The sequence below is a fragment of the Rhamphochromis sp. 'chilingali' genome, assembly GCF_963969265.1.
Source record: "Rhamphochromis sp. 'chilingali' genome assembly, chromosome: 10".
In the NCBI taxonomy this organism is placed as follows: Eukaryota; Metazoa; Chordata; class Actinopteri; order Cichliformes; family Cichlidae; genus Rhamphochromis; species Rhamphochromis sp. 'chilingali'.
Window position 1 is genome coordinate 15,094,480 of NC_137937.1, and position 27,719 is coordinate 15,122,198.

The 27,719-nt window shown below is 39.8% G+C and overlaps 2 protein-coding genes across 4 annotated transcripts; one reads left to right on the top strand and one right to left on the bottom strand.

The window, feature by feature from the left end:
- Positions 1-662: 662 nt before the first annotated feature.
- On the top strand, positions 663-22,236 carry LOC308403796 (inositol polyphosphate-5-phosphatase A-like). 3 transcript variants are annotated; one of them, XM_080893545.1, is made up of 17 exons: positions 663-778; positions 1,735-2,285; positions 10,141-10,182; positions 10,991-11,091; positions 11,370-11,457; positions 15,239-15,302; positions 15,843-15,946; positions 16,180-16,232; positions 17,417-17,536; positions 17,737-17,821; positions 17,921-18,016; positions 18,108-18,182; positions 18,480-18,553; positions 18,639-18,750; positions 19,769-19,837; positions 19,917-19,973; positions 21,020-22,236. In XM_080893545.1, exons 2-16 carry the CDS (start codon positions 2,226-2,228, stop codon positions 19,959-19,961), a joined length of 1,188 nt encoding a protein of 395 aa, XP_080749671.1. In that variant the 5' UTR covers positions 663-778; positions 1,735-2,225; the 3' UTR covers positions 19,962-19,973; positions 21,020-22,236. The 3 variants fall into 3 exon arrangements, with proteins under 3 accessions (XP_080749671.1, XP_080749670.1, XP_080749672.1); XM_080893544.1 differs by having other exon boundaries at positions 723-911; XM_080893546.1 differs by lacking the exon at positions 663-778 and adding an exon at positions 1,020-1,424.
- A 1,766-nt stretch (positions 22,237-24,002) lies between these two features.
- On the bottom strand, positions 24,003-26,847 carry nkx6.3 (NK6 homeobox 3). Its single transcript, XM_080893378.1, has 3 exons — positions 26,085-26,847; positions 25,332-25,501; positions 24,003-24,963 (listed from the first exon to the last, which is right to left on the bottom strand). The coding sequence occupies exons 1-3, from the start codon at positions 26,497-26,499 to the stop codon at positions 24,733-24,735; spliced, it is 816 nt and encodes a 271-aa protein (XP_080749504.1). The 5' UTR covers positions 26,500-26,847; the 3' UTR covers positions 24,003-24,732.
- Between the last annotated feature and the right edge of the window lie 872 nt (positions 26,848-27,719).

The window sequence follows — 27,719 nt, forward strand, 5'->3', positions numbered from 1 at the left end:
CAAAAGACAGACCTGTTTTAAAGTAGATTGAATAAGAATTTTGAATGCATAAAAAAATCAAAACATCTTGATCTCATGGGTGTCGATTGATGGAAAGACGATAAACATCAGCTATTTCTGGGTCTAGACTTATGAAGATGATTGGCTCTACAAGGCCAATCAACCTATAATTTAATTATTCAGTTATTCTTACCAACTACATGGAGACCTTATATTCAATTCATTTTTCATAGTTGACTATTTGCTTCCTCGTACCATTTGGTTGCCCTTTTTTAAAGAATAAGAATTTATTGCAGTATTGCTATTTATGATAAAGTTTATATTGTTTACATTTTAATCGCTTGGGTAGAAACTAATCATTAGAACATGTGTGGCTACATTGTTTACGAATTCAAGCTCTTTCATACGGATGGAGAACTGAAAAGGGCAAAGGTTAAAGATACCTGTGAAGAAGAGCAGCAGAAGCTGTGCAGTAAAATGCTGGTTGGCACCAGGAGGACAGAATCGAATTTGAGATTATTGGAACTTGACAAAATGTGGAAAACTTGACAGTTCAGTTTTATTTATAAATCACCACAACAGTCGCCTCAAAGCACTTTACATTGTGCCCCCTTAAAAAGAAGAACTTGGTGTCAGTGGGAATGAAAATCCCCCTTTTAACAGGAAGAAACCTCTAGCAGGACAAGGCTTAGGGGAGGACAGCCATCTGCCATGAGGGGAGGAAGACAGGACAAAGACGCACTGTGGAAGTGAGACAGAGATGAACAACAACCACAAGGTCTGAAAACTTTCATACTGCACTGCCTCATCCAAGAATCCATGGCTGCAATAAACCACTTCTTCCTCCTTTCAATGAGGCGTCCTTCCAAACCATTTGATTGCGATAGCTTCAAGTGGATTCGTTGATGCGGGTAAATAAAGCACACAGTGCTTGGAGGAGGAGGAGAAAGAGGAAGCAGACAGCGGCTTTCGATTGTGTAACCCATGCCTTGGTTGAGTAGCTCACTAACAACATTACGGAGTGCCAGAATCCAACCCTGCCACATGGCACACATCCATCGACTCCAAATAAGTCTTTTATAGCTTCTGGCTCCACTGGAAACTAAGGATGGGGAAATGTTGTTATGCTGCTGTGGTGATGAAAAGATACTGGAGAAGGCGGGTTTTCTAAAGAAAAATGACTAAAGTGGAAGTCATGCATCTGTTGGCACAGGACTGCACATTACAGTGTAGTTAATGGTGATAGCAGCAGGGTATAATCACTGATCATACAGCTAAGGGGAAGTGAGATTAAGGCAAGATATACCTGTTATATAATTTGATTGTGCGCTGAAGAAAAGCAACCTGCCCCAAGTGAAAAGAAGTGCTACACAGGGAGAAGATCACTAACTTCCTGTTTTGTGTCTTTAGACAACGAGACTGTGGTACGCTGATTTGCGAGTTTAAAATCCTTTCAGGTCTTTTTTTTTTTCAACAACAAAAACTTTATGTGGTCTATAAATTACATGTTAGGTTATAACACCTCACAAAGCATTGTTGTAATAATGTAATGCTTAGTGTGGTTCAGGAGTGGTTGCGGTAAAAGCTAGCTGTTTTGTACAGCAAGTCATGTATGTATGTATGTAAAGGTTTCTGTGACATTCAAATGCTGTGAGATTACCTCCAGGTGATTTTATTATTGAGTGCTGGTTGGCTTATCACTGATAAACTTGTATTGTATTTTATTGAATACAGCAAACCAGCAGCGATCGGAGCAAATGGGCGGAGCGCCAGGAGTTCATAACGCAACACCGCCCGCTTTCAGAAGGCTCTCCGAGGGTTTGTCAGCAACAGATGCCCAGTCCAGGCAGCTTAAGAAGCCCTTAAGAACCTACTAGTCCAATTAATCCCGAGGAGGCGGAAATCCACACGTCTGAACGGGCAGTTACACAAACTTGTTACCTGCTCCCTGACTCCACGACGATGATGAAGACGAGCGCCTCTCTGCAGGCGTACGTTAACCGTGCGACACCGAAGCCCGCTATCAGCAAACGATTTGGACCAGAAGCGGGAAGGCGTCCGTGAGGGATAGCTGCTAGTCGCGACTCAGATTCTCTCTCAGACACTCACACACATTATAAGCCTCGGTAAGCTCCTGCAGAGTTGATCGCAGGCCTGCATGAGCATCACTGGCGACGCTGCTGCTGCTACTACGGAGTTTCCTCGGGACTGCTCGCGTCGTTAACATGGAAACGTTCACCGGTGTGCTGCTTGTCACCGCAAACGTCGGCTCACTCTTTGACAATGTAAGTAGAACGGCATCACAATTAAAGTCACACCATACTTAAGGTACAGTCAGAGGATTATATAAACGCTAATAGGCTTAAGTAAGCCGGTAGGAGGGTGTAGGGTAGGAGGCAAGTTTTTTTTTTTTTTTTTAATATTGAATCGGCTACATTGCTAGCTTACATCATAGGTATAAGGATGTAAGCAGTGAGCTGAGCTCTTCTGGTGCTTTATGTTTTTTTTGTTTGTTGTTGGGGCTTTTCGGTAATTGACGTACATTTGCCTCGTAATGAGACGCTTTCAAGTTACCAAGCAATGTTTCCTTGTCAGCTGTCAGCAGCAGATACTGTTAATTAAAAGGAAACAGTCAAAGTTGACTCATAATTAGACAAGCTACCTGTTGGACGCGTCACGTGCCAGACTGGAACGGGTGGCTGCACCTCAGGTGGTAGAGCAGGTCACCTACAAATCGTGAAAGGTGGTGGTTCAATTCCAGTCTGCATGCCAAGCATCCTTGGCAAGACGCTAACCTCAATTTGCTCTCCGATACATCCATCGGGGTGTGAATTTTAGATAGAAAGAGCGTGCTTTTCTTAATGAGGGAAGCTACTTTGAGTGCTCAGATAAAGTAGTTATATCTACCAGTCCTATAAGAACCAGTCCTTTTACCGTTTACCAAATCCTTCTGAACCTGTCTGCAACACCCAGACATGAACAATAACAACACACAGGTCAAATAAATGTTGTCATTCAGAAGTGTTTTTTTTTTTCCGTTTACAGTTATGCTTGCAATTCAATTATACATTCATACTGATAATAAATAGTGAATAGACCTCTTTAACCCTCGTCATGTTGACATGAAGTAACAAATTGCCCTTTTCCTATAAAAAATAAAATAAACAACAAGAGTGCAGTGTAAACAGGTGAACGAGAAAAAACAAAAACACCACCACCAACACAATACTGTGCAATTTACATGCTGGAAAACTTTGTAAACTTTTGATGCTGTTTGATAATGATCAGCTCAGCATCTGTGCACACACATGTACAAACCTAATGATCTCCATACACACAGATGCATACACAATGCAGTGCATAATTCACAGAACAAAACATCAAGTTGCATTGAGTGTTGGGCATAACTCATTCCAAAGTAAACTAAGGTCAGCAAAGGTTTAATAGAGGATTGCAGGTTACATAAAGTTTATAACAGATTTAGTGCAGAAGTTGATTTATTGCCAAGGATGTTAACTCATTTGAGTTAACATCCTTGGCATCCTCTCAGTCTGCAAAGGTAGCTGTGCCTTTGCAGGAGTCCTCCAGATCCTCTATGAGGGTAATGAAGTTGCTGCCTCTCAGATTGCAACCATACTATTTCTCATCAATCCCAGGTGTAAAATCAGTGCTTATGATGTCACTACTGGGAAAGTGTGTTTGTTTTGTATTCAGTAGTCAGTTTATAGCAGCCTTGTAAAACTGCGGAGATTTAGAGCGCCATGGTAGCTCTATGAGTCTGTAACAGCCCAGTCTCACTTTTTTGCATGTGTCCAAAAACATACAGTAAAACTACCATTTTAAACACAAGATTAAATAATTTAAACTGTAATTTAACTGTCCCAACGGGCTCCAGCTCTTTCTCTGTTTTACCTCGGCTTTGCTTAACTTTCAGGGAGGAGAGCTCTTAGACTCATGGAAATTTGGCTCAGGACCCGTTTCCGGTTGCCAGACCTTGCTCCAATGAAAACATGTCAGGTCCCATTGTGGGAGATATGTAAACAGATGAATATCTTCCGCGGTGGACTTGAACTTTTCCACTTACTTAAGTTAAGCCCTCTCATTTCTATAAACAAACATTCCTAAATTATTCACCCAACTTTTGGGTGAGAGCAGGACCTGCAGCACAAGACAGAGTAAATCCTTTTCCTTTGCAGTTCTGGGCTGGCTGAGTGTCCTGTTAGAGCAGCTCAGCATATGAGACATTAAACTCTCACCGATATTTACTGCCATCTTGGCTACCATGTTTATTACTGAGCTTGTGTAATGACTAAATATATACTTATTTATATATTTTCCCTTGTATAAAAACAAATGCCTTCATTTTCAGTCATTCCCAGCTGACATAGGACGGGATGTGGTCACCACTCTGTGACAAGACCAATCAACTTAATCAGCCTGTTTAATTCAATCAATCAATCAATCAATCAATCAATCAATCAATCAATCAATCAATCAATCAATCAATCAATCAATCAATCAATCAATCAAAATGTATTTCTATAGCACATTTAAAAAGACCACAGCTTCACACAAGTGCTGCAGTGCAGATTACAACAATAGACAAAGAAAAGAGTTTAATTTCTACTATGCCTGCTGTCTGACAGTTTGCTTATTGCTCTGGTCAGAAAGAAAAAATAAAGTGTCCAACTGGTTGTTGTAAGTTTGCCTCATCCAGTTTTTAACGTTGTCACGTCTATAGAAAGTATAAATTAAAAGTATGTCAACTAAATGCAAATGTATTACAGCTGGTGGACAGAGTGTTTGGAGCAAGGCTGACGTGAGAGGAGTCCTATCGGTCACAATGGCTGAGTCGCTGTTATCCCTGGCATGCAAATGCACTATGCAAAGTCATTTCTCAGGTGCTAGGGAAAAAAATGGCCTTGCAGGAGACTGCATATTACTCTGCGCCTACTCTGGGCTGTAAATCCAGTAGTGTCACTGTAAGAAAGTACATGATCAAAGTTGGTATCAATTGATGAACTACAAGACTGAAGATTGTGGCAAAAGAAACAACTGTTTTACCTGGTAGTACCAGCTACTAGCTATACAAGTTAACAAAACATGACCTTAAACAGCAACAACAAAATCATGGGATGAAAACAGAATTTTATTTGATGAGATGGGTGGATCAGTATTGTCAGGGTACAGCACCTCACATGTAGCATCTAAAATATCTGCCTGCTTTTCTAAACCTGGAAGCACTGAACCTGTTTGGCTTCTTTAGCTGTGTATAAGGCTTATCTGCTGACTTTTTTGAGTAACATTTTACTATTAAACCTGAATATCAACTGTCTATGAAAAAAGACAGACCTTCATAGATGACAAGCTGATGTTGGCTGGACTGCAACAGGTGCAGCTGTACTTGTACATGGCACAGGATAATGTTTCCAGGAAATCCCTAATGTTTATGTTAACCTGCTCAGAGTTTGAGATGACTTCCTGACTTCCATTTGAGCTGATTATCCATTAGCTGATATGGCAGTGCAATTTTAAATACAGAAGCTTTTCTTTGTTTTGCATTAATCTGAGGTTTCTACTTCTGTCCTTATGTCCCTTCTGTTGGGCAGCATAAATGAGCAAAAATACATCATCATTTGATCATCATTTATGGACTCCATGTAAGAATTAGGTGGAATATTTGAAGCTGCAAGTTATGTAACTCTTAAGCATTAAAAAGAATTTGACCATTTCTGTCACATTTACTAGTCACTTATTTTTTTACTTCAATTTGTACTTGTAGCTCTGTGCATGTTTCCATACATTTCTCTGTAGGGGACTTCTGTTGTCCCCTAGAGAGATTGTCCATATATCTTTCTTTCTTTCACTCAGTATCATATTTGATCAATAATCGCAATCTTTCGGGCATAATTGTTTTTTCATAGGACGATGAAATGAGCATTTGCAACATTAAGTCAATGGGTTTAAAAAAAACATATAACACACACCTTATATGCTAGATAGATCAGGCCATGGACTGTACGACTAATCTGGCACATGAAATATAAACTATTGTGAACCAAGTGCCCTGTTAGAGTCATACATAGCAGTAAAATAAAGAAAAAATAATTGTATAAAATAAATAATTAGTTTATTCTAACAGAAGTCTGTGACATTTTCTTGACTGCAAAATGTAAAGCAGTATATTTAAAATTAAGTGTACCCTTACTGCTTCCATAGCAATTAAGTAGGGAAGTAGCTGCCAGGTGCTGCTAACTAAATGAACTTGATTAACTGATCATCAGCAAGTGTGAGCACCTTTATAAAAGAAGATGTTCTGGCATATGTTAACAAAGACAGAAAGACACCAGCCATGATCTTGAAATGAAATGCAATGAAATTGCAAATAAAAACCTAAGATTCTTAGGTTTCAGATTCTACAAGCCTCAGTTAGAATGTTAAATGTTAAAATTCATGACAGTACAATTAAAAAAAGACTGAACAAGTACGGTTTGTTTGTGTTGCCAGGAGAAAACCTCTCTGACAAAAACATGGCAGCACAACTTTGGTTTGCAAATTTGCATCTCATCAAACCACAAGATTTCTCAACCAATGTCCTTAAGAAAGACCAGACCAAAATGAAGATGTTTCGCCATCCACAGCTGCGCATTTGACAAAAACCAAACACAGCGTATCAGCAAAGACCTCATACAAGTTGTCATGCACGGCGGTGGAGGGATGATGATTTGGGATTCTTTTGCAGCCAGAGGTTGTTGGGGGACTTGCAGTGATTGAGCAATGAACTCTACTGTATGCAAAAGTATTCTACAGTCAAATGTGAGGCCATCTGTCTGACAGCCCAGATTGGGTCATGACGCAGGGGAATGATACGGTGGCCCTGAGAGGCCAAATGGAATGCAACTTCAGAAAACACTTGCAAAAAGAAAAATGCTGCAAAAAGAAAAACACCTGCAAAAAGAAAAATGCTGCAAAAAGAAAAACACCTGCAAAAAGAAAAACACCTGCAAAAAGAAAAATGCTGCAAAAGCACACAAAACACAACGGAAATGTTTCTGGGGAGACAATAACCCGACTGTGTCACTACCCGATCCGTACCGGAAACCCGATCGGTACCCCGCATGCGCGAACGGTGTCTACTTTCGGTCGAAGCGTTTTACGATAGTTACGGGTCAGAGAAGATGTTAAGAATAACAAGTATCTCTTAAAATGTTTCCAATAATGAAACATTTCAGTATAATGTAGACAAAAACGAAAAAAAAACTGTGCGGACCGTACAAATCGGGTCTACCCGATCCGTACCGCGCATGTGCAGGGGTTTTCTTCTTCTGTTCGTTTAATGGCAGTTTACTCCCCAGTGTACGAGGATACTGCCACCTGCTCACCAAGCGAATGAACCCTATTGTAAACTGAATTAGCGTCATTACAAACGTGTGTTAAATTTGATTTAGTGATAGTTGAGTGTGTTTATGCTTGTCTGTGTGGAGAGGATTGATTGGAATAATGATGATGATGTCCGCTATTAGGGCTGGGCCATATTATACCGTTCACGGTAATACCGGTATAATGTTAGGCAACGATAGGAAAATGAAATATCGCGATAGAATGGGAGTAAAACGCGCATGCGCAGTGCCTTTGTTTTCATACGCACATGGCCGATTGTTGAGTGAAACAGGTGAACCAGAATTGGTTTGTAAAAATGGTGCAACTTCCGTGATGTGGAACTGGTTTGGTGTTTGTCCGTCAGATACACAACAAAGCACATTTTTTGCAGAACATGCAAGCGGCCGTTGTTATTGTCATATTTGTCGGACTAAGATGCTCTTAAATCTGGGAGTAATCTGGGTCCTAAACTCTGTATGCTTCAGGTCAAACAACACTGCAGCATCACTGAGAGTTAAAAACTGTCTAAATTCTTTCATCTTTAATAAAACAATCAGCATTGCTGCTTTACCAGGTGTAACTATAAAGTTTAACTTCCAGGCATCCATGAAAACAAAACTTATTACATTTAACGGAGTTAGAAGTTAGCAGGAAGCTAGCGGAAGTTAGCTCGCTAGTTTCGCTAGTTACCTAAGCATGATATAGCATGTTCTGACTGAGAGATTTCTGAAAAAATTCAAACGTACAGCTCTGCTATCACTTCCAACATAAATGAAGACAGGAAACTAAACAGTAGTGACGTTTGTAGGGTTACTGAAGTTGGGCTAGCTGGTATATAATGATGTGCTACGTGATCGCTAGCGACACAGCTATGTTAGCATAACATAAACAGTGAAGCTGGAGGACGAACACTAACACTTTTCCACTTATAAAAGTTAACGTGAAGGTTCTTCATGGTTAGAGACAAATGCAATCGCATGGCAGGATGCTGTAAACGGACCAAACTTCAGTCAGGATAACAACTGAGATGATCCATCCACGATACGAGGTTAGTTATACTGCAACAACATGGGAATAGAGCAGCTGCCAAAGAATTCAACATTAATGAATCAATGGTACAGAAGTGGAGGAAGCAAGAAGAATGAGTTTAATAAAGTTTGATTTATCTGACTGCTTTGATTCGCTTAATGTTCCTTATAATCCCGTGCACCTTATGGTCTGAAAAATACGTACTGCACACTGCAGTTTAATGTTGCAAAGCACCTCTTTTTAACTTCAGTGGATATTATACATGGTTATGCTCAGGATATGTCAGCCCATTTCTACTGGAAATGCCTTTTGGTTATACTTTCAGCAAGGAATTTGCATTTGCACTGTTACATTTTTATAAAGCTTTAATGTACATAAAAACCAGCTTCTTGTTTAAGTGAAAATAAATGGAAGGTTGTCTTTTTGCGCTAGTAATGTTGTGGAGTTGTATTTTGTCTCCCATCAATTATATCGTCAGTTATATCGTTATCGCAAATTTTCATATATATATCGTGATAAATATTTTTGGCCATATCGCCCTGCTCTAACCGCTATCACTGTCAATTGTCAGTAAACACTTCATCTGGCTCATGAATCTTTACATGACACATTACAAAGTCTGTATTATTAACTCTGTAATTAGGCGCCATTCTTCTTATTTTACGGCGCTGTTGTTCAATCGGGGAATGCTCTCTGTTGAGGAGAAAAGCATGAATTTGTTTGTATACGGATTATCCATTGTTTAAATGTCCCGGTAGTCGAAAAGGAGGCAGAGCTGTTGAGAAATGCTAGGTGCTAACTGGGCGCTAAACGTATCATTCAAATATATTGAATGTCGCAATGTTGGCAAAGAGAGGAATTGACGTAAGATTTGCGCATGCGGGGTACCGATCGGGTTTCTGGTACGGATCGGGTAGCGACAGGCTGTATCCCAATTCAGGGTCTGCAGCCTTAACGGTCCTCAAGGGCCGCGTAAATAAATAAATAAATAAATAAATTTTTATTTATACAGCACCTTTCAAGACAGATTCACAAAGTGCTGAACATAAGATTACAAGTCATAAAAATATTTAAAAAGAGAAAATAAAACAGGCATAAAATACGTACTCAAAGACCGCTGAGGCCGGAAGTGCGAGGCTTGTAGGCTTGTGAAATGGGACGGTCTAGCCTCTGTCGCGCTGCCCAGGTTGCCTAGCAACCACGATACTAACAGCTGGAAACGTTTCATACAGCTTTGTTTGACAGAAATGAAGGAGAACATAATTTGTACATTTGTTTCAGATGATCTCATACTTACATAATAATATCATAATATCATACATACATAATTGTCCACAATAATACTGTTATCATGGCACTGTGATAATTGAGACATTGCAATAGCAGTGTTATATGATTATATCTGTGCAAGTGAGGGAGAAAATAACATTTAAAAGGAAAAAACATGAATTAAATATCTATTGTGTTGTCAGTGTTATGAGTTTCTTCTTCTTCACTGCAAATTGGTTAACCTCTGCTGCCTTTAGCCTCACGATCTGTGAAATTTAAATAGGGACATCATGTTCTCATAGATGATGAAAACGGGAAAGTAAATATTGTCCATTTTTGACACCTACAAATAAAAAACCTATGAAAAAAATTCTGATTTCCAGATGTACTGAAAAAATGTGTTGATCTGAGCCCAAATTATATATATATATATGTTTGTTTGTATGTTTTTACATTTCATAGGTCGGTGAAATTCAAAGTGAATGGTTAAAACAACTGTACAAGGTAAGCTGAGCTTCTGCATGTTGCAATAATAATATTACAGATTTCAGAATGTGATATTTCATGTTTTTGGGGGGTTTTTTGTGGGGAGTATGGCCACTTCTAGGAAGCGAAACCTGTGTTGGTTCTGTCCACTGTTCTATTATACAGTTGTAAATACTGATAACATATCTGCAGAAGGACTAACACCGATAGTCAGTAATAGTAAACCTTCACCTGGCCTCCATTCATAAATGTAGTGTTGAAATTCAAAAATCACAATTAAAAGACCAATCGAGACAAACTGAATGGTCAAATATTTAAGATGTGCTGATTGATTTGCATTGCCCACACATTGGACATACTTTGTGTATCTTGTATTTCAAATTAAGAGTCTTCCCTAGAGAGAAATCTTTAATTTTTTAAACTGGATTATATTATGAAACATTTGCAGGAACATTCTGTGGAAAACGCTAATGTTTCGAAGAGGTTTTATGTTAAGAAATTACATCCTTCAAGCAGCGACATGTGAGGATGATGATGTATAGCAGATGAAGAGGGATAGGCAGTAAGAGATGTGAGAGACATATGGTTTCATGAAGTCAGTCTGATGTGGTTACATAGATTTACGGAAGGAACTACAACTCAGCCGTGTGCATGCATGTGCGTCATCGGTGCAATCCAGTACTTAAACTGATAGCATTACCAGCCCTTCTCTAAAGGACAGTTGCCTTCATCCTGTAACAATCATTATTGACCTTCTACACCCCTCAGTGCTCTTTAGTGTAAGCATGTACGTTGCACTGAGACTGTTTGCTTTGCTTTATAACAGACTATCCAGAGCTACAAGCCACAGTTCATTGCCCTGCACTTCCAGGAGGTTGGAGGAAAGGACTACATGTTAAACATGGGCCATGCAGAAAACTTCTTCTGGTAGGATTAATATGCTGATTATAATGCATTTCGCCATTTCCATTGATTCATTGTTGTCAATTAAACAGTTCCTTATAATGTGTCAAAAAAATGAAAACCATCTACGGTTTGATGTCATTCAAGAAGCGAGAACCAGTCAAGTCATTACATCTTTATTTAAAAACATAACATTAATTGATGGTTGTATAGTTGTAGTCAGAAGACTCTTAGTTCGTTAGATCTGTATACAAAGAAACCTCCAGTGCAGTGATCATACTTTTTTGCTCTGCTGTTACCAGGACCCTCGAGTCCAGTGAAGAAATGAAAGACTTTGACAGGTCTTGCATTTATGTGGACAACCAGTTCAAAGTAGAAGATAGCTTCACGGTAAGAAACACAAAAACGTTTCATACAGAGTAGTTGCTGTGTGTTTCCACTAGATGGAGTTCTCTTACATGTTAATGCACAATGATAAGTGGATGCATTCAATGCACTCTGCTGGGGAAAATCAGAAGTTTCTGAGAGTGAAACAAAAAACGTGCTTACTGACTCCAGATTGCATTGCAATCTTTGATTTTATTTATTTTTTGCTGTGTTTTACTGGCATCTATTTAAAAGTGTGAGTGTAAACACAAAACATTATTTTAGTGTCTATGCTGCAATATGCAGAAAATAGGTTTAAATGTTAAAGACAGTTGCATATAATTGCATTTTTGCTTGATGCAATGTGCATGAAATTAAAGGATTAAAACAATCTTTAAAAGAGACTTTTTCATTTGATTCAATTTTACATGATGGATTATGCAGAAAAAATAGAATTAGGGTGAAAAGGTCTATTGTGTTATTACATATTCAGGTTGTGTGTCATGTTTTTTAAAAGTAACTAAGTAATAAAGTAACTAATTACTATTGAAAATAAGTAACCAGTAAAGTAACAGGATTGCTTTCTTGGACAAGTACTTAGTCATTATTAACTAATTACTATTTTCAAGTAACTTGACCAACACTGGTTGCCACAGACTGCCCAAACAGACTTTTCTGTGAGTCTAACTGTTATTCTGATCATCATGTTAAAGATCAGGACATTGCAAATAAAATCTGCTGAAATCTGAACATACTATAGTAGTACTTCCTAGCTGGAGTCAGTTTTCAGTTCACTGCAGAATGTTAGATGTGCAAAACAACAGCCTTGTGTAAGTGACATTGATCTCAAAGATGAAGCACAAAACAGCGCTAAAGCTGTTGCGCAATATGAGCACAGGGAGAGGAGGTGCTCTTAAAGACAGGTCTGTTAAATCTCATGCTGCTCCCGGCATTTCTTAATGTCATGAGCTGAATCCTTGGTCTTTCGCTGGAATGCTGTTCAGTCACAGATTAAGCCTCATCGTCCACACCTTTTATGAAAGACGTTTTCTGTATGCACCTTCGTTTTTATTGTCCTCATGTAATACAAACAAGTTTTTAATATCTTTCTTAGAAAGTAATGAAAATGATTTCTTAAAGTTCACAGTGGCTCTTAACTGGTTCAACAGTATTAGTTTCCTAGAAATTTTGCCCCTAGCTGGAAGTGCAAAAGTTGTGACTCACCCCTCATTTTTTTTATTTCACTTTCGAGGAACCAGACTTTCTTGTAATTTTTTAAAAGTTGTTTGAGCAATAGTTCCCCAGGTTTTCTGACGAGCTTTTAAAGTTTTTCTTTAACCACTGGCTGCTTTTTTGCTTATTTTCAGGCCAGTCAGGGCAATGTTTTTGTTTTGTTTTTTTGTTACGCTTCTTAACACTCGCCTATGAATCATTCAAGATTTTAAAAAGCCATGAAATTCAAGGGATAAGCCCGTGTTATGGACAGCTTAGCAAAGAACCAGTTTTAAATTGTAACTTTAGGCACTTTGTTACTAGCAGCCTGTTGCAATCCTACTATTTGTTTCTATTTTTGTATCAACAAGTTGAGTCCGAAAAAGCTATGAGCCAAAAACATGTCTCGGCATACTTTGTAGAGAGGAAACTGAAGAGTCAGGCAAAAAATCTATATACAGCAGATCAACAGCATCTGAAAGTCAAATCATTTAATGTTATTTATATAGCTCTAAATCACAACAAGAGTTGCCTCAAAGCCCATATATTGTAAGGTAAAGACCTTACCTTGCTTCAAATGGATATGTCAGTATGTACAGAGGTCAGGAGAGAAGAACGACAGTGAGTGTCTACTGCATCTGTAAACCAGGGGGAGGCTGGAACTGCATTTTGGCCAGTGGTATTGGACAGATTTTGGGCTTCTGCATTACTGAAGCAGTGTGAGATCATCTTGACAGAGAGCAAAACAAAAGGCAGCCAACATCCAAAGAAGAGCTTTGAATGTCCTTCAAGAAGCCTGAAAAACTATTCCTGAAAACTACCTAAAAAAAAAAAAAACACAAGAAAGCTTGTCTAAGAGAGTTCAGGCTGTACTGAAGAATAGAGGCGCTCACACCAAATATTCACTTTCAAGCTGTTTGAATTGTTCAACCTGTTTTTTCCATGCATGTTTGCACATTTTTCAATAAATCGCAGTGCCTTTTTCCCGCTTTCTTAGCAAAACGGAAAGAAAGGACAGTCAGCTCAAGACTTTTGCACAGTAGAGTGTTTTTTAAAGTATTAACCCACACTCCTCCCAGGTGATACCCTCACGCTGAACATTTGACAGTAGGGGTCAATGGCTGCATCTGTAGACTGAAGGTGCGTGAAGTAAAAAAGGGGAAACTCAATGGCCAGGTGAGAGTAGAGACAGGCCAAAGTCAATACATTTAACTCTAGATTAAAACTATTGATCCCAGCCTATTTGTACACAATAAATAAAGTGTGTTGGGGGCAGAAGACAGCCGGGACTAAGTTTCCTCTGCACTTGAGTGTTTGCACCCCCCGCTGTTTGCCCTGGGAGGGTTGCAGCCACCCCACCCCACCTAATGCCTCATGCTCATTTCGTCGGTGCCACCTGCATTGATTTTCAATTTGTTTCCCCTTGGCTGCGATCATCAGTTATACGGCCATGAGAGAATTTGGGGAGGGGTGGTGGGTTCTCTTTTCAGAGGGGTTGCAGAAGCAGAGGGGGAAGACTTGCATGAATTCCCAGTACAAATGGTGTTTTGATAAAAAATCACTTGTAAGTCAATATTTTTTTATTAAACTGTGCACAAACCTGATTGATGAAGATAGGTGTTTGGCAGAGTATGTGGAGGAAAACGAGGAGGGAAATGTGCCTCTGTGTGCGCCGACGTGTGTGCACATACTTTACAGTATATAACATTGTTACTAATCTAGCATAAACAAAGCGAAAAGGGTTGGCCATCTCGTGTTTTATGAATTGTTAGAGTACATTTCTAATGTCCCAATTTTGTGAAAAAAGTGCCAACATAACTTCAGTGGGATCTGACTTCCTTCCTGAGTCTACAAGCTGCTATACAAGTTAAGGACAATTTCAGACTCGGTTAAATAACTCATTGCTTAAATCTTCATTCAGACAAGTTGGTCACCAACTGCAGTTCGCAGACAAACACGGAGACATATCTAATTTTATTTATTGTGGACAACTTTGGCACTGAAGATAAATGAATTCTTCAGGGAGAAATTTCTCATGTAGCGGCTGGATTTGTGTGTGTGTGTGTTTGGGGGGTGTCTGTCACCGCGGTCTGTCACGCCCTGAGCCCTCTTGAGTGCCGGCTGATTTTTCTTCAGCTCCCAGTTTGCAGCAGCGGTGTTGGCAGACAGCGGGCTCACTGCTTAATACCTTTTAAATGGTTTTAATTTTCTGTCTTTATTGATTTCACGGGCCGCGATTAATCAGATCAGTGGAGCAGGCAGTTAGTACATTAAAAATTGTCAGCCCCACGTCAGGGATGATTGGGTACTGAAGTGTGCGTGTCTCAGAAGCAGCGCGTGGATGTGCTGTGCAGTTATACGTCCTCTTGGAAATACTTTATTACTTAAAGTTTGCCATCTCTTTGGAGAGTAACAATGCACTGTGTCATACATTCCCAATGCACAAAGCATACCATGTGTTCTTGCTTTCTTTGAAGAGGATCAATGAAACCAAAAGCCTCTGCAGAACGATTAAAAGTCCAGTTTCACTATGATTTTTTTGAAGTGGTTTACCTAAAACTGATTGTAACTGCTATATCTTTTCTATCCACAGGCTTTGGGGAGCATGTACTTCATCCACAAGACACTGAAAAATATACAACAGTATGACTTTCATGGTAAAAAAAACACAACGCTTACATGGATTTCCTATTTCATCATTCATCATGTTGTGCTAAATTTAGTTTATTTTCCAAACAACGTGTTGGAACGCACCAATGGTTATTACTCAATGCATTGTTTTGATAGAATCCTCCCTCCTTTGGTGCAGTCGGTTGTGCTGTTGCAAAATCCTTGTCGGTGTTTAATTGTTGGACATTTCTCTGGCAAACTGTGCTGGCAGTTTGAAGGCTACGTCTCCTATTTGCAAAGAACTCGAATTTAAAGTGGAGCGGCTATTTTGCTGTTGCATAGTCCAGTCACGTTAGATGTGAAAAAGCTCCTCAGAAAAGCTTATGGAAGGACCATAAACATCCCGAAGCTGCCACTCGCTGCGTGGCCCGAAACGATTGTTGTTCGCCGAACACAGTCTAATGGCCCGCTTATAGATTTGCTCATCATGTATGCCCCTCTGATGAGGTTAACACCAGTTTATTGATTGCTGTTTGCATGTTTTCTCACTCTTTTACATGTCACCTCCTTGGCTCTGCCTCTCACAGTTAAGAATTTTAAAGCAGTGCTGGAAAAGAACAGGTATATGGGCTCTCTGGACAGGGTCACCACCGTGGAGAAAGAAAAATTCCCAAAGAATTTCTGGCCTGATGTGAGTATGTATGCATGACTGTGCATCTGAGTATGCCTGTCAGGAGGGGCAAACATGGGCCAAAGGAGATGTTGGGACAAATGAGTCTACTGGGGCTTTCGGGGGGCCGTCTGCCTGCTCTGACAGGGTGATGAGACAAATTATGTGCAAGAATCAATAATTATCAATTTAGCCCTTTAAAGACACAGCTCACTGCTGTTTAGTGACTCACTCCAGTTTTTCCTCTGTTGCAGTTCAAGTGGTCCAGAAAGGGCTTCATGAGGACCCGCTGGATTATACACAACCAGTACGTAACAAACACTCACCTTCACCGTGATGCACCAGCAGGGTTGAACACACTTTCATGTGTGGCTGTTTGGTGACGTTTTTGGAAAAATACATTGACAATAAAAACACCCTTGGGAACAAATATGTAGCCTGTTTTTAAAAGATTGGAAAAGCAGCGTAAAAGATTGTTATGAGCCCAAAGTCCTTGACTGACTGTCAAAGTTAAATAAATAAAAAAATGTCCCATGGGTCAATGTTCAGATAAGACATCACATCAGAGGGCTGGGTATACATTTCACTGATAGGACCTAACCTTTGATAATAATTTAAAAAAAATGTTATTAAATCATATTTGGTATGTCCACATTGGCTTTGTCCATCTTTTACAGTATTTGGTATCAGTATGTTTAAGCTCCTACAATATGGAACCATAACTGCTGGAGTTAAAGCAACTGTTAGCCACTATGTCATACTTGTTTTTAAAGCATGCTTCGGCATCCCTCAGTAAACTGAAGGTCAAATATTGTAGTTCCTTGAAGACAAGCAAATAAAATTTTACTCAGTAAACATCTAAGAGGACATTTAAAACCTACTTTGATCTATCAAAGCTGATATAAAACAAACAGTGAGGCTCACATTCAGCTGCTCCGATGACCTTGTGGTTTCTTATCATCCAGTTATTAATATCTTCTGGGTTTTGTTTTGACAAAAATGTCCTCTTTACTTCACTGGTTACACTCACAGAATATAAATAATTAATTTAATGTGGTGCTCTGTTGGGAGCTTAGACTCGGCATGTTATAGGATGGTGAGCAGGGTTTTAATTTCATAGTAGTAGTCAGTATTTGCTCTGCTGTGTTGTTACCTTGGGACTGGAACAACAGGAGCTCAAAATCTAATGTACCACAGCATCATACTGTGAGTCAACACAGCTCATTTGTGAGATGCTCATTAATTGCTTTCTGGTGACAGCCTAAGAAAAGGAGCCAGTGAACTGCACTTGTTTGTAGACTGAACATTAACCCAAGTGTGCTCATTGATAAGAAAGCTCCTGTAAAGACACCTGTTATTTCACACACAGACTCACATACACACCTATCTGATGTCAGGCTTTGGAGTTATCGGATTGTTTCCTGTTTTTTTCCCCTCCATCTGCCACAACTCACCTTCTTTTGCCTGTGTGTGTCGGGGGTGTTTTCACAGAGGTCTAGACCTGGTAAATGTCCATCTGTTCCATGATGCCTCTAACCTCATTGCCTGCAACTCCAGTCCTTCCATTTACTCAGCCAACCGCAATAACGCTCTCAGATATGTCATCAGCAGGTGAGACTAGCAGCTGCACGCTACTGTATGAAAACATAATATTCAAAATGTGCTATCATGTAGCTCCTCTTATCCAGTGAATTAGCATTTTAACAGAATCAAGAGAAACATGTATGAGAATTTCCACACATACAAAGTACATTGGGATTAAGAATTAAAACCCTGTGTTATGGCTTAAGGTAGTATTTTTATTTTTCCAGGATATCAGACAGTCGGCAAACTGTGCTGCCTTTCTTTGTGTTTGGAGATTTCAACTTCCGTCTGGATACACTTAGTCTGGTCCAGGTATGCAAGAGCATTCATTTTCCCCAAAGTTCAAGTGTTGCAATCATGTACCAGTCTGTAATTTTGACATAAACCCTCTCGTTTGTGTTTTTTGACCAGGATTTGTCCACTGCTGCCGATGTGCAGATGGTGAAGAAGGACAGCAGTAACGAAGTGCAGAGAATCATATATGAAGAAAAGGATAACGACCACCAGGTGATTGAAACGAGAGAATCTCGTTTAAAAAAAGAAAAGGCAGAATTATCTGCTTCAAAAGTTACTTTCTCTGCCTCCTTTTCACCTCTAGGTTCTGCTTCGAATTGAGGAGAAGCTTTTCGCCTACCTGCACCAGGCGGTTTTCAGAGAGGACAATGGCAGAGCAGTAAGAACACAAGCTCACCTTTCACCCATAAAGATATCATCAGTTGCACTACTGAGAAACTCAAGGGAAACTTAGTTTGACCTGTCTTCAGAGATTTTAGATTAGATTAGATTTTAGATTCCATCAGCAGGAATACTTCAAAGAAATGACAGCGCAGTAAACACAAAAAGGGAGAAACATTAGTAGCAGTAACCCAAATTATCCCCCATGTTAAATCTGCACTCGCTCACATCATGCTTGTTTTTCATGTGTTGACGTTTGTAGTCATTTGTAACCATAATGGCTTCTGTCGCTCAGCTTTTGAAGTATGACAAAGAAGTTGCAGCCTTCGATGATGTTATTAGGGAAGAAGACATCAAGTTTCCACCAAGGTCTGTAACTCTGCTACTTGCTGCAAATTTCTGCCATTTACTTTTCATGCTTTAAGAATTTGTTCCCCTCTTGTCTTGTGCTCAGCTACCCATACAGTGAAGAGCATGCTAAACCAACCCAGTACATGAACACTCGCTGTCCTGCCTGGTGTGATCGCATCCTTATGTCACATACAGCCCAAGATTTAATCCACAGGGTGAGTCTTTGCACAATCACATCATTTCATGATGACAAGAACACAATTTGATATAATACGTGAGTTAGCATGACGTGTTAAGGAAGCACTTTGGCAAGCTAGCCAGCCAACATTTCTAGTCAATGTGTTTTAGCAGTAGCATTAGTTAGCAACATTTTAAGGTTAACCAATTATGCTGCATGACTCTGACTCTGGTTAGTTCGTAAACCTTTGCTGATAGTGACGGGTTAATTTATCAGCCAGAGCAGTTCTAGGGGTTTAAAAAAATTAGCTAGCATTATCTATTTAAGATAGTGTTTCGCTACAATATGTAGCTTGCAGTTTGTCTGTTTTTGCAGGAAAGCTAATGTTAGCTAACAGATGGTGATACCTGTGTTTGCAAAAAGACTTCTTTTCCTGTAGAAGTCTGTGAGCCAAAGTCTGTAAAAGTCCTCCTGAGTTTTTGGGATTGTTCTGGATCATATTTTGAAATTGAGGATTAACTTTGGTGTAAAACTACATCTTCATTGCATAAGAAGTTGTTAATCACAAGTCATTAGACAACGGGCTTCGCATACTTCTCTTTCTTGTCTTGTTTGTGATGGAGTCTGTGTTGTGTGGGAGATGGTCGTTAGTTGAAGTTAGTGGGCTCTGGTTCTAAAATAATGTTGGCTGGTCTTACACACCGTTGGCACAGCATGCAAGCAGAGCATGGACGTCACTTTCTTCTGATTTTACTAGAAAATTAAGACTTTTACAAATAAATCAGCACACAGGATGTTAGAGGACACACAAATTTTTTAATACTACACGACACTTCACTCACACTGCCAATTTAAAAAAGTATTTACCTGGACACGGTTTTACATTCGTGCACACATACTGTATAACCCTTAATATGTAATGTGATGTAAATCTACTATGAACATAATCCAGCCCACACAAATGTGATACTCAACATTTAACTTAATATAATTTAAGAAGAATCTGTTCGTTATGTTTACATATAAATGATCTTCAAGTTCATTCTTCTTTTCAGAGAGACGATGGTGAGAAGAGTGTTGTTTACAACACAATGGGTCCTAATGTCTGTATGGGAGATCATAAGGTAACAGATTACATAAGCAGTGTGTTGTGCACATCAGCCATGTGGACTGACTCTGATGTGTTTTGTTTTTCTTCTGTAGCCTGTGTTCTTGTCCTTCTCACTGAAGACAAATGACCACATCTGATACTTCTAAATGGTAAGAAGTTTCACTGAGTGTGTGTGTTCTGTACTGCATGTGCAAGTGCAGCTGAGTCGATGTGGTAATTCCAGTGAATGGATTCAGTGTGAGAGAGTGAGCACAGTAATCTTTCTCTGGTCCCTGGAGAGCCATAACCCTACTGGCCCAGTGGAGTCGGGATATGAACTAAGAGTAATGCGTGCGGGACATAAGAGATCCTTTGTGCACATCGTAGTTGGAGTGCAGGCGATCTGCACTCTCGCTGATCTATGTCTATTGAATCCTCTTTGCTGTCACTGTGGCTACACATTAGGTGTAATGCTGGCCTGCTTTTCATTAATTACCACATGGATGGCTGGCTGGAGACACATTCATTGTGCGGGGCAGTATATTGGCATCTTTATGGCCATGATTTTGTTTTGCTGCCATTTCAATTTATTTTTTTAAGGAAGTACTGCCTTTTCATGATTGTCCTTCTTCAGAAAGCTTCAAAATGATGAGATCCACACAATGGGAGTGCTTGAAGAGGCTACAACCATCACCTTTTTTGTTTTTGACATTTCAAAGCATATGAAAGGTTTAGCCTACCGCTAGTACTTTGAGGCTACATTTTAGCTCTTGCAAGGTGTGCTTTTTATGTAACCGTTTACATTTCAAATGATACTAAAAATCATAGTTAATTTTACCTCATTGACCTGAGAAATGGCTTTTGCAGGACAGTCAGTCTTATGTACGCTAATTTAGACTTGATTTTCTTACAATAGCATTTAGATGTCTGAACCCACTGTGTCCTGTATTTGCACTGTAATCCACACTGGTTAAACAGTAGCTGAAGATCTGGTGGTGGAGCAGGTCGTCTGCTGGTCGGTAGATTGATCCCCGACTCCTCCAGTCCACATGCTGAAGTATCCTTGGCCGAGATGCTAAACCCCGAGTTGCCCCTGATGTAGCCACCAGAGTGTGTTCGCTGTGTGAATGTGTGCGTGCACAACAATGTGTGTGTGAACAACAATTAGAAAGGGTTTTCAGTGCTCATTTACAAAGTGTGTTTCTGTCTGCTGCAGGTCTGTAACCACAGCATCCTCAGAAGCTGATCAGTGTGATTGTTCTCCACTACAACCGTCCCATCAGCCACCAAAAATAAGCCGGCGTTTCACTCAGCCTCAGCTAAGCTCCCTGCCACACACTGCTGACCACAGCTCTTGTATCATGTAACCCAGATTTATCAAGACGTGTCAAGAGTTTTTGAGAGTTGTTCCTATTCACCGCTTCCTCTGGGATTTTTTATAAGTCCCCTCTACCCGAAACCTCGGAGTCACCAGGGATAATCCTGCAAATCCTACCTGCAGCTGCACATTCATGAGACACATCAAGAATTTTAAAAATCATTTTTAGCTCAATTGATTGTATTTCATGTTTTTTCAATGCCGTCCATTTTACAGGCAGTGTCGAAAATAACCAAACTTTGTATGAATGTCAATTTACTCATTTCTTACTGGCCCTAACTAAAGGCATTTTTAAATATTCTAAAACACCCAACTTAAGCAACAATTAACAAAAGATTCAGGAGAGTACTGGGTATATGATGAACCACACTTTGTGTAGTAGTGGTGTCTTGAAAAGGGAAATATCAAACCCTCGTGGCCATGTGTGCACGCTTTTAGTTAGTTTTTTTATGCTCTATTTAGTACATGCATCTTTGCTTTGCCATCACCATAGCATTTTTTAAATGACGAGGGAAGCACAGCTGTCTTTGCTTCCAGGTGTCATGTGTGGATGATCTCCGCTGATAAAACAGGATTTGTGACAGATTTCCTTCCTTTTTTCATACAGGTTGCTACTTCATACACATCAGCTCCAGCCATGACAGATTGGATTTTTAATAGTGGTGTTATGATGAAATGAAAGTAGACAGGCAAAAGAAAAAAAGGCCGGTAACATTTTAGCAGCAGTGGTGAGAGCTGAATGGATTACCGCAGCATCCAAAATGAACTTGTGTATCTCTCTTATTTCCCGAGCTGTATTATACACATTATACCAAGTGCTTTATTACCTTGACTTTGCATTTCTTCTCCGATTAATTTGAGCTGTCCTCCTCCAGTTTACTATGCAGGATGTCTGGTCAGACATCACCCTGCTGCGGTCAGCGTCAGCTGTATTTCATTGCCAAAAAGAATCACGCTGTAGTTATGCTGTAGTGTTTACCTACAGCTGTAGTTAAGAAGAACGTCTGTTTTGATTACCTGGCATCAAATAAATTGAATTTAAAAAAAAAAAAAAATCCTGTGCATAATCACACCTGTGTACCCACACTCAACAGAGGGGGCGCTGTTTGCTTTTGAATTATTGCATTTATCTTTGATCCTTGTCTCTTACTGCAGTACCAGTGTAGTAATATCATGTGTGAGTTAACAAGGCTTTGACAATTTTGACTAATGGATTCTGTTTAAAGTGTGTTTGTTGCTTTTTGGGTGTTTTATGGGAGAGCATTTTCCTATATTCATGCTTTTTTGATGCCCAGATTCAGAACTTTGGCATGATGTTTGTAAAGTGTGACTGTAGCCTCATCGCAACGAGAAAGAGTAACGCAAATGTCTGTTTGTGATAAATGCTTTGTCACAGGAGTGGAGCTGGTTATAAACACTACATTTGTGATATTTCATTTTTGTAAATAAAGTATCACCCTTTGTTGCACTTTTGTTTTTTGTGTTTACAATCAAGTCACGCCTCTTATGGGAAAGCAAAGGCTGTAAACTATGTAAATGACCTCATTTCCTGAGAGCAGTTAATCCTGACAGGGTATCTATTGTCTTATCTGTATACCAAGTTACTTTTTTTTATGACTTTAATGACTTATAAAAATATTATAAGTAAACTATATTCTCACTTATATTTGTGTATATATATACTTTTGTGTTGATCACATTAAAAAAATGTCAGATCATGTCAAATTTAGCCTATCGAAGTAACACAAGCTTTACATTAGTGTCTGCGTGTGTTATTGCATTTAGTTCCTGTAAAAAAACTGTGGTTACTTTGGGTCAGAAGAGCAAAATGACAGCTAAAACTGAGGAAATATTAAACCTGCGCTTCAGACTGAGAATCACAGTCAGGATTCTTTCTTTTTTCACTTTGTGTTGATGCAGCAGTTGCACTCAGATACAGATTTAAGTCCAGAATAAACAACAACAACAACAAAACAAAAAAAACAGATAATATCAGTAACAGCAGAGACCAAAATATGTTTTTCAGAATAAAAGACTTGGAGCCACCTCTGTCACTTTGACACTCAGATAAGAACAATCACATTTTTGACTGTTCGTGTACGTGACTGATGTGAGGCTGAGCATGTAGGAGTTGGGTATTTTGTACTGGCACACTGAGGTGTGAGAGGAGCTGGTCGGACTGGTTAGCAACGCAGCGAACAAGCTCCAATTGAAAAATGAAATTTGGTGGTCAGAGAAGGAATTCTCTCACCCACACATGGAGTCTGAACTTGTGTGCCAGACCAAAACACATCTTTCTTAACACTTGCAAGAACAACTACCTTTTTTTCAGACTTTTCTTTGAAGCAAAATGTGATTGTCTTAGCGGCGTTCCCATGCTTTTGTTCGGACACAGTCATCAGACCTTATATCCTGTCAGCTGGATAAACCACAGCCAGCTTCAAGTCACTGAGCCTAAATGGTGACCAAGCTGCTCTGCTGGTATTGATTTGAAGTTGAAATGGGTTGCAGAGGTCATTGTCTTCAATTAAGCCCCACCACACTAGTAAATCACACTAGAATTGACCTTTGACCTTCTTTAGCTTTTGTGCCTTTGCTTTGGCCCCTTTAACCAGCTACCACATCAGCATAACTCAAGACCCAAATTGTCTACATTTAAGTTTGATTTTTCACATTACAAAAGACAAAAAAAGACATGTCTGATAAATAATTAATTATAATTTAATGTGCACAGTAATGTTTTTTTATATCATACACCTTGATATTTTTACAGTGTGGTTAAAAAGTAAGTATGAGTACAAAGCAAAGTCAAAGACCTGGATTTGAGCCAACTTCAAGCTAAAATGTAATTAAAGCAAACAAACTGTAGACGATTAAAACACTTTACAGCACGTCAGCACTGTCTGCTTACCTTTTATTGTTCCGGCCACACCCCCACTTTTAAAAAGTCTACCTTTCTAGTTTGTTGGAAACCGTATACGTTAGAATGCGTGTCATATGATCACGCATTCTCTTCTCTGGCCTTTTTGTAACGATCACGGAAAATCTCCTTGTTCTTGGAAATTATACTCAAAAGTAAATTCAGAAAATTCACATTGCCTTTTAATTTTAGCGTCTACTTTAGGGGCGAAGGCTCTGTGATCTTAGTGTTTTATGGTATATAGAGTTTACTAAAGCATTTCGACAGCATTATGCAAGTCACACAAGGATTTAGAAGAGCTTTATTTTGAAATACGCATAACTGAAAACGACCCAGCTGTTCAAAATTGGAGTGCAGGAATAACTTAAGGTTACTTTCTGTGACATAAGTAACTGTGTAACAAGTCAGAGATATCGATTTTTTTACAGTAACTTTTTAAAGACTCTGCGTCAGTTCGACCTTTTAATGTTTTTTGTCGGGCCTTTTCCGATCATGCGAAACAGCTCAGCAGTTAAACGTATTGCAAACTAGTTTGAAATTTATTACAGCATGCATATGTGCTGAGAGAGTTTTATGCCTGTACGTGTGTCTCTGTGTGTGCCTGTGTAGCCTATAGCCTGCAGGAAGTGCATCAGATGTGGTGCGGCCCGAGGCGAAGGACAGAGAAAGCCCTGCGGTGTTTGCGCAGCAGCAATCGGATCTTATCGTCGTCAGAGTCGGGGTCTAGAGGCTTGTTGTACTCCTCGTCCTCCACCTCATTCTCCGAGGCCTCTCCGGCCGGCCCCGAGTGGTTGGTCTGTATGGAGCTGGGCTCAGAGGCGCTCTTCTTCCTCCACTTGGTGCGCCGGTTCTGAAACCAAACCTGAAAACACACAACGCACGGGGGAGTTGTCATCTAACTCCTGTAGACCGGAGCCCTGCAGCTTATCGAGTATTCTTTTAAGCATTGTGTTACGTGAAAAGGTATGGAAAAATAATCTGTGTCCCCATTTCTGCTTGAGGGTGAGTATGTGCTGGTATATGATCTGCAGATTTCTATCGCTGCACTTGAATTTACACACGACATGTATGCTTTTTTTATGTGGCAGCTTTCAAAACAAGTCAACACTACTGGGTATAAAAAACAAATATACCACAAGGAATATATATCAGTGGAACTGTCGAACACACACAAAAATAAAAATCTTATTTACACTCATCTCAAATGTAAGCAGATTCTGGCGACGTTACCTTGACTTGTGATTCAGTCATTCCCAGAGAATAAGCCAGTCTCGCTCTCTCTGGCCCTGCCAAATACTTTGTCTGCTCAAAAGTTTTCTCCAGAGCAAATATCTGATGTCCACTAAATGTCGGCCTGGTGTGTTTTTTCCTGCTGGACATCTCCCCAAGAGGACCACTGCCTGAAAAATAAAATAAAATAAAAACACATTACAGGAAACGGATGTATGACACAGGACTGAATTTCTGCCTGAAATGCCACAGCATTTTGGCTCATTGCTCAGGGAAAAAAATGACCACATATATATTTCCCTCATAGACTGCATGTATTTGTTGTTTATACACTGAACCGAAGTAAAATGTCTCCATTTGTGAATTAAATGAAACATAATTTTTCAATCATCTACATAATTGAATGAAATCTTTTGAATGAATATTTGACATGTTTATTAAATAAATTGTTTTTAAAAGATCTGTTTGTATTTTCCTTTAGTCTGCACAACCTCTAATAAACAACAGATTGTTACATTTTAATAAATGGATTTTCAAGGTTTTAATACAAAAAGAGAGAAAAAGTTTTAGTCATATCAAAAATCTAACCTCGAGTCTGAACTCAATAGATAACAAGTTTATAACAGATCTGATTCTGAAATTTGTGTATTTACTGGATAATGTTTCCATTTTTAAAGTGGAAGATCAGAGTGTGATGACAGTGCTGAGGAGCTGCTGCTGCTGCTGAGCCCGCTCTGCAGTATTTAGACTCACTGTTGGTGCACTGCTGCCTCCCTCCTCTCCACTCACAGCTGCTTTCTGCCCAGCAGTTTACACTGCGACTCTTCATCGGGCACTCAGCGCCGGGTTTGGAGAAGCCGCCCAGTGAGGAATTGTAGTCTCGATTGTAGTACATGGAAGTGCTGGTGACAGAGGGGCTGAACCCCCCCATGCTGGAGTATCCGGGCAGCAGGGTGGCGGTGCCCGAGGAGCCCACCCCGACCATGGAGCGGCTCAGGATGTCACTGATGCCATGAGGCGTCCCTGGCTGCAGCTGGCTGTTCAGGCCCGGGCTGAGCTTGTAGAAGGAGTTGGGCATTGAGTACTGGCACACTGGTGCCTTGATGTCTGAGGGGAACTGGTTGAGGCTGTTGTTAAACAGGAAAGACCCCTGGATGTTTGGATCCATGGGAAGTCTGGTAACTCTTCCTCTAGGTCTTATCAACACATCCAATGAGATCCAAGTAGAAAAAGATATTTGGTGGCCAAAGAACGAGCTCTCTCACCAGCAGATGAGGTCGGAGTTTGGTACCACACCCTCCGTCTCCAGATAGTCAAACAATTAGGAACATGAGCAGCAAAGTCTCTGATCTTTGTCAAAGTTGCCACCACATCCGAAAAATAAACTTCACTCGCACATTTGATTTCTTCTTATCCACAGCTTGGCATGTGATAGCTCCATATCTGAAGTCTCCTGCGAGTCCTCTGGACACGGATTTTAGTGTTCTCCGAAAGACATATGCCTCCCGCTGGCTCCCTCCTCAGAAATCATAAATAAGCAGTATCTGGAAATGGAGTGGCACCTTGATAAAGATAGGCCACATTAGAATGCAGCTTGGGATTGGCCTGGGTCTCGCAGCATTAATGCCATTCTATTGGCTCCTCGGTGAAAGCCAAGCCTTTTATTGGAAGGCAGCAGATTAATAGCGTTTTGAACAGATGGAGTGGGAACAAGTTGATTTTTTGATGGCCTGCCATGTGTGAGTGCAGCTGGAGTGAAGAGGAGGAGTGGAGGAAGGGTTCCCCTGTTTCCTAGTTTGATAGCAGAACAGTCCAGTTTTGTATATAGAAAATGTTAAATGTTTGTTGTATATTATATAATTATAAAATGAAAAACTAAACATAAAGACTTGGTTTACAGATAGACATTCTTAAATCTGTGATGTGTGAGGATTTGGTCTATCATTATTTATTTTCCTCTTTCCTATTCCTATTTATAAATCTATTTACCTCCACCGAGGCATTATCAGAAAGGTGATCAATCTAAGCACCACCCTTAGTCAAATATATACTCACTGGCCACTTCATTAAGTACACCTCTACAACTGCTGGTTAATACAAATATCTAACAGCCAGTTACCAGGCAGCAACTCAGTGAACTGAAGCATGTAGATGCGAGTAAGACAATCTGTTCAAAGCAAGTATTGAAATGGAGAAGAAAGATGATTTACATGAGTTTTGAGGCTTTTGAGGCTGGTTCTGAGGGAGTCTCTTCCTGTTAAAATGCCATTTTCCTTCCCACAGTCACCAAGTGCTTGCTCATAAGTAGGTTGTTTTATTGTTGGGGTTTTCTCTGTATTATCGTGAGGTCTTTATAAAGCACCTAGAGGCAACTGTTTTTGTGATTTG

Excerpts from the sequence above, each read along its gene's own strand:
- LOC308403796 (XM_080893545.1), top strand. The coding sequence starts at position 2,226 with ATGGAAACGTTCACCGGTGTGCTGCTTGTCACCGCAAACGTCGGCTCA. Across the intron at positions 11,092-11,369 it reads CATGCAGAAAACTTCTTCTG|GACCCTCGAGTCCAGTGAAG; the intron begins GTAGGATTAATA and ends TGCTGTTACCAG. Across the intron at positions 18,017-18,107 it reads AAAAGGATAACGACCACCAG|GTTCTGCTTCGAATTGAGGA; the intron begins GTGATTGAAACG and ends TTTCACCTCTAG.
- nkx6.3 (XM_080893378.1), bottom strand. The coding sequence starts at position 26,499 with ATGGATCCAAACATCCAGGGGTCTTTCCTGTTTAACAACAGCCTCAAC. Across the intron at positions 25,502-26,084 it reads GAGGCAGCAGTGCACCAACA|GCAGTGGTCCTCTTGGGGAG; the intron begins GTGAGTCTAAAT and ends TTTATTTTTCAG. Across the intron at positions 24,964-25,331 it reads TGACTGAATCACAAGTCAAG|GTTTGGTTTCAGAACCGGCG; the intron begins GTAACGTCGCCA and ends GTGTGTTTTCAG.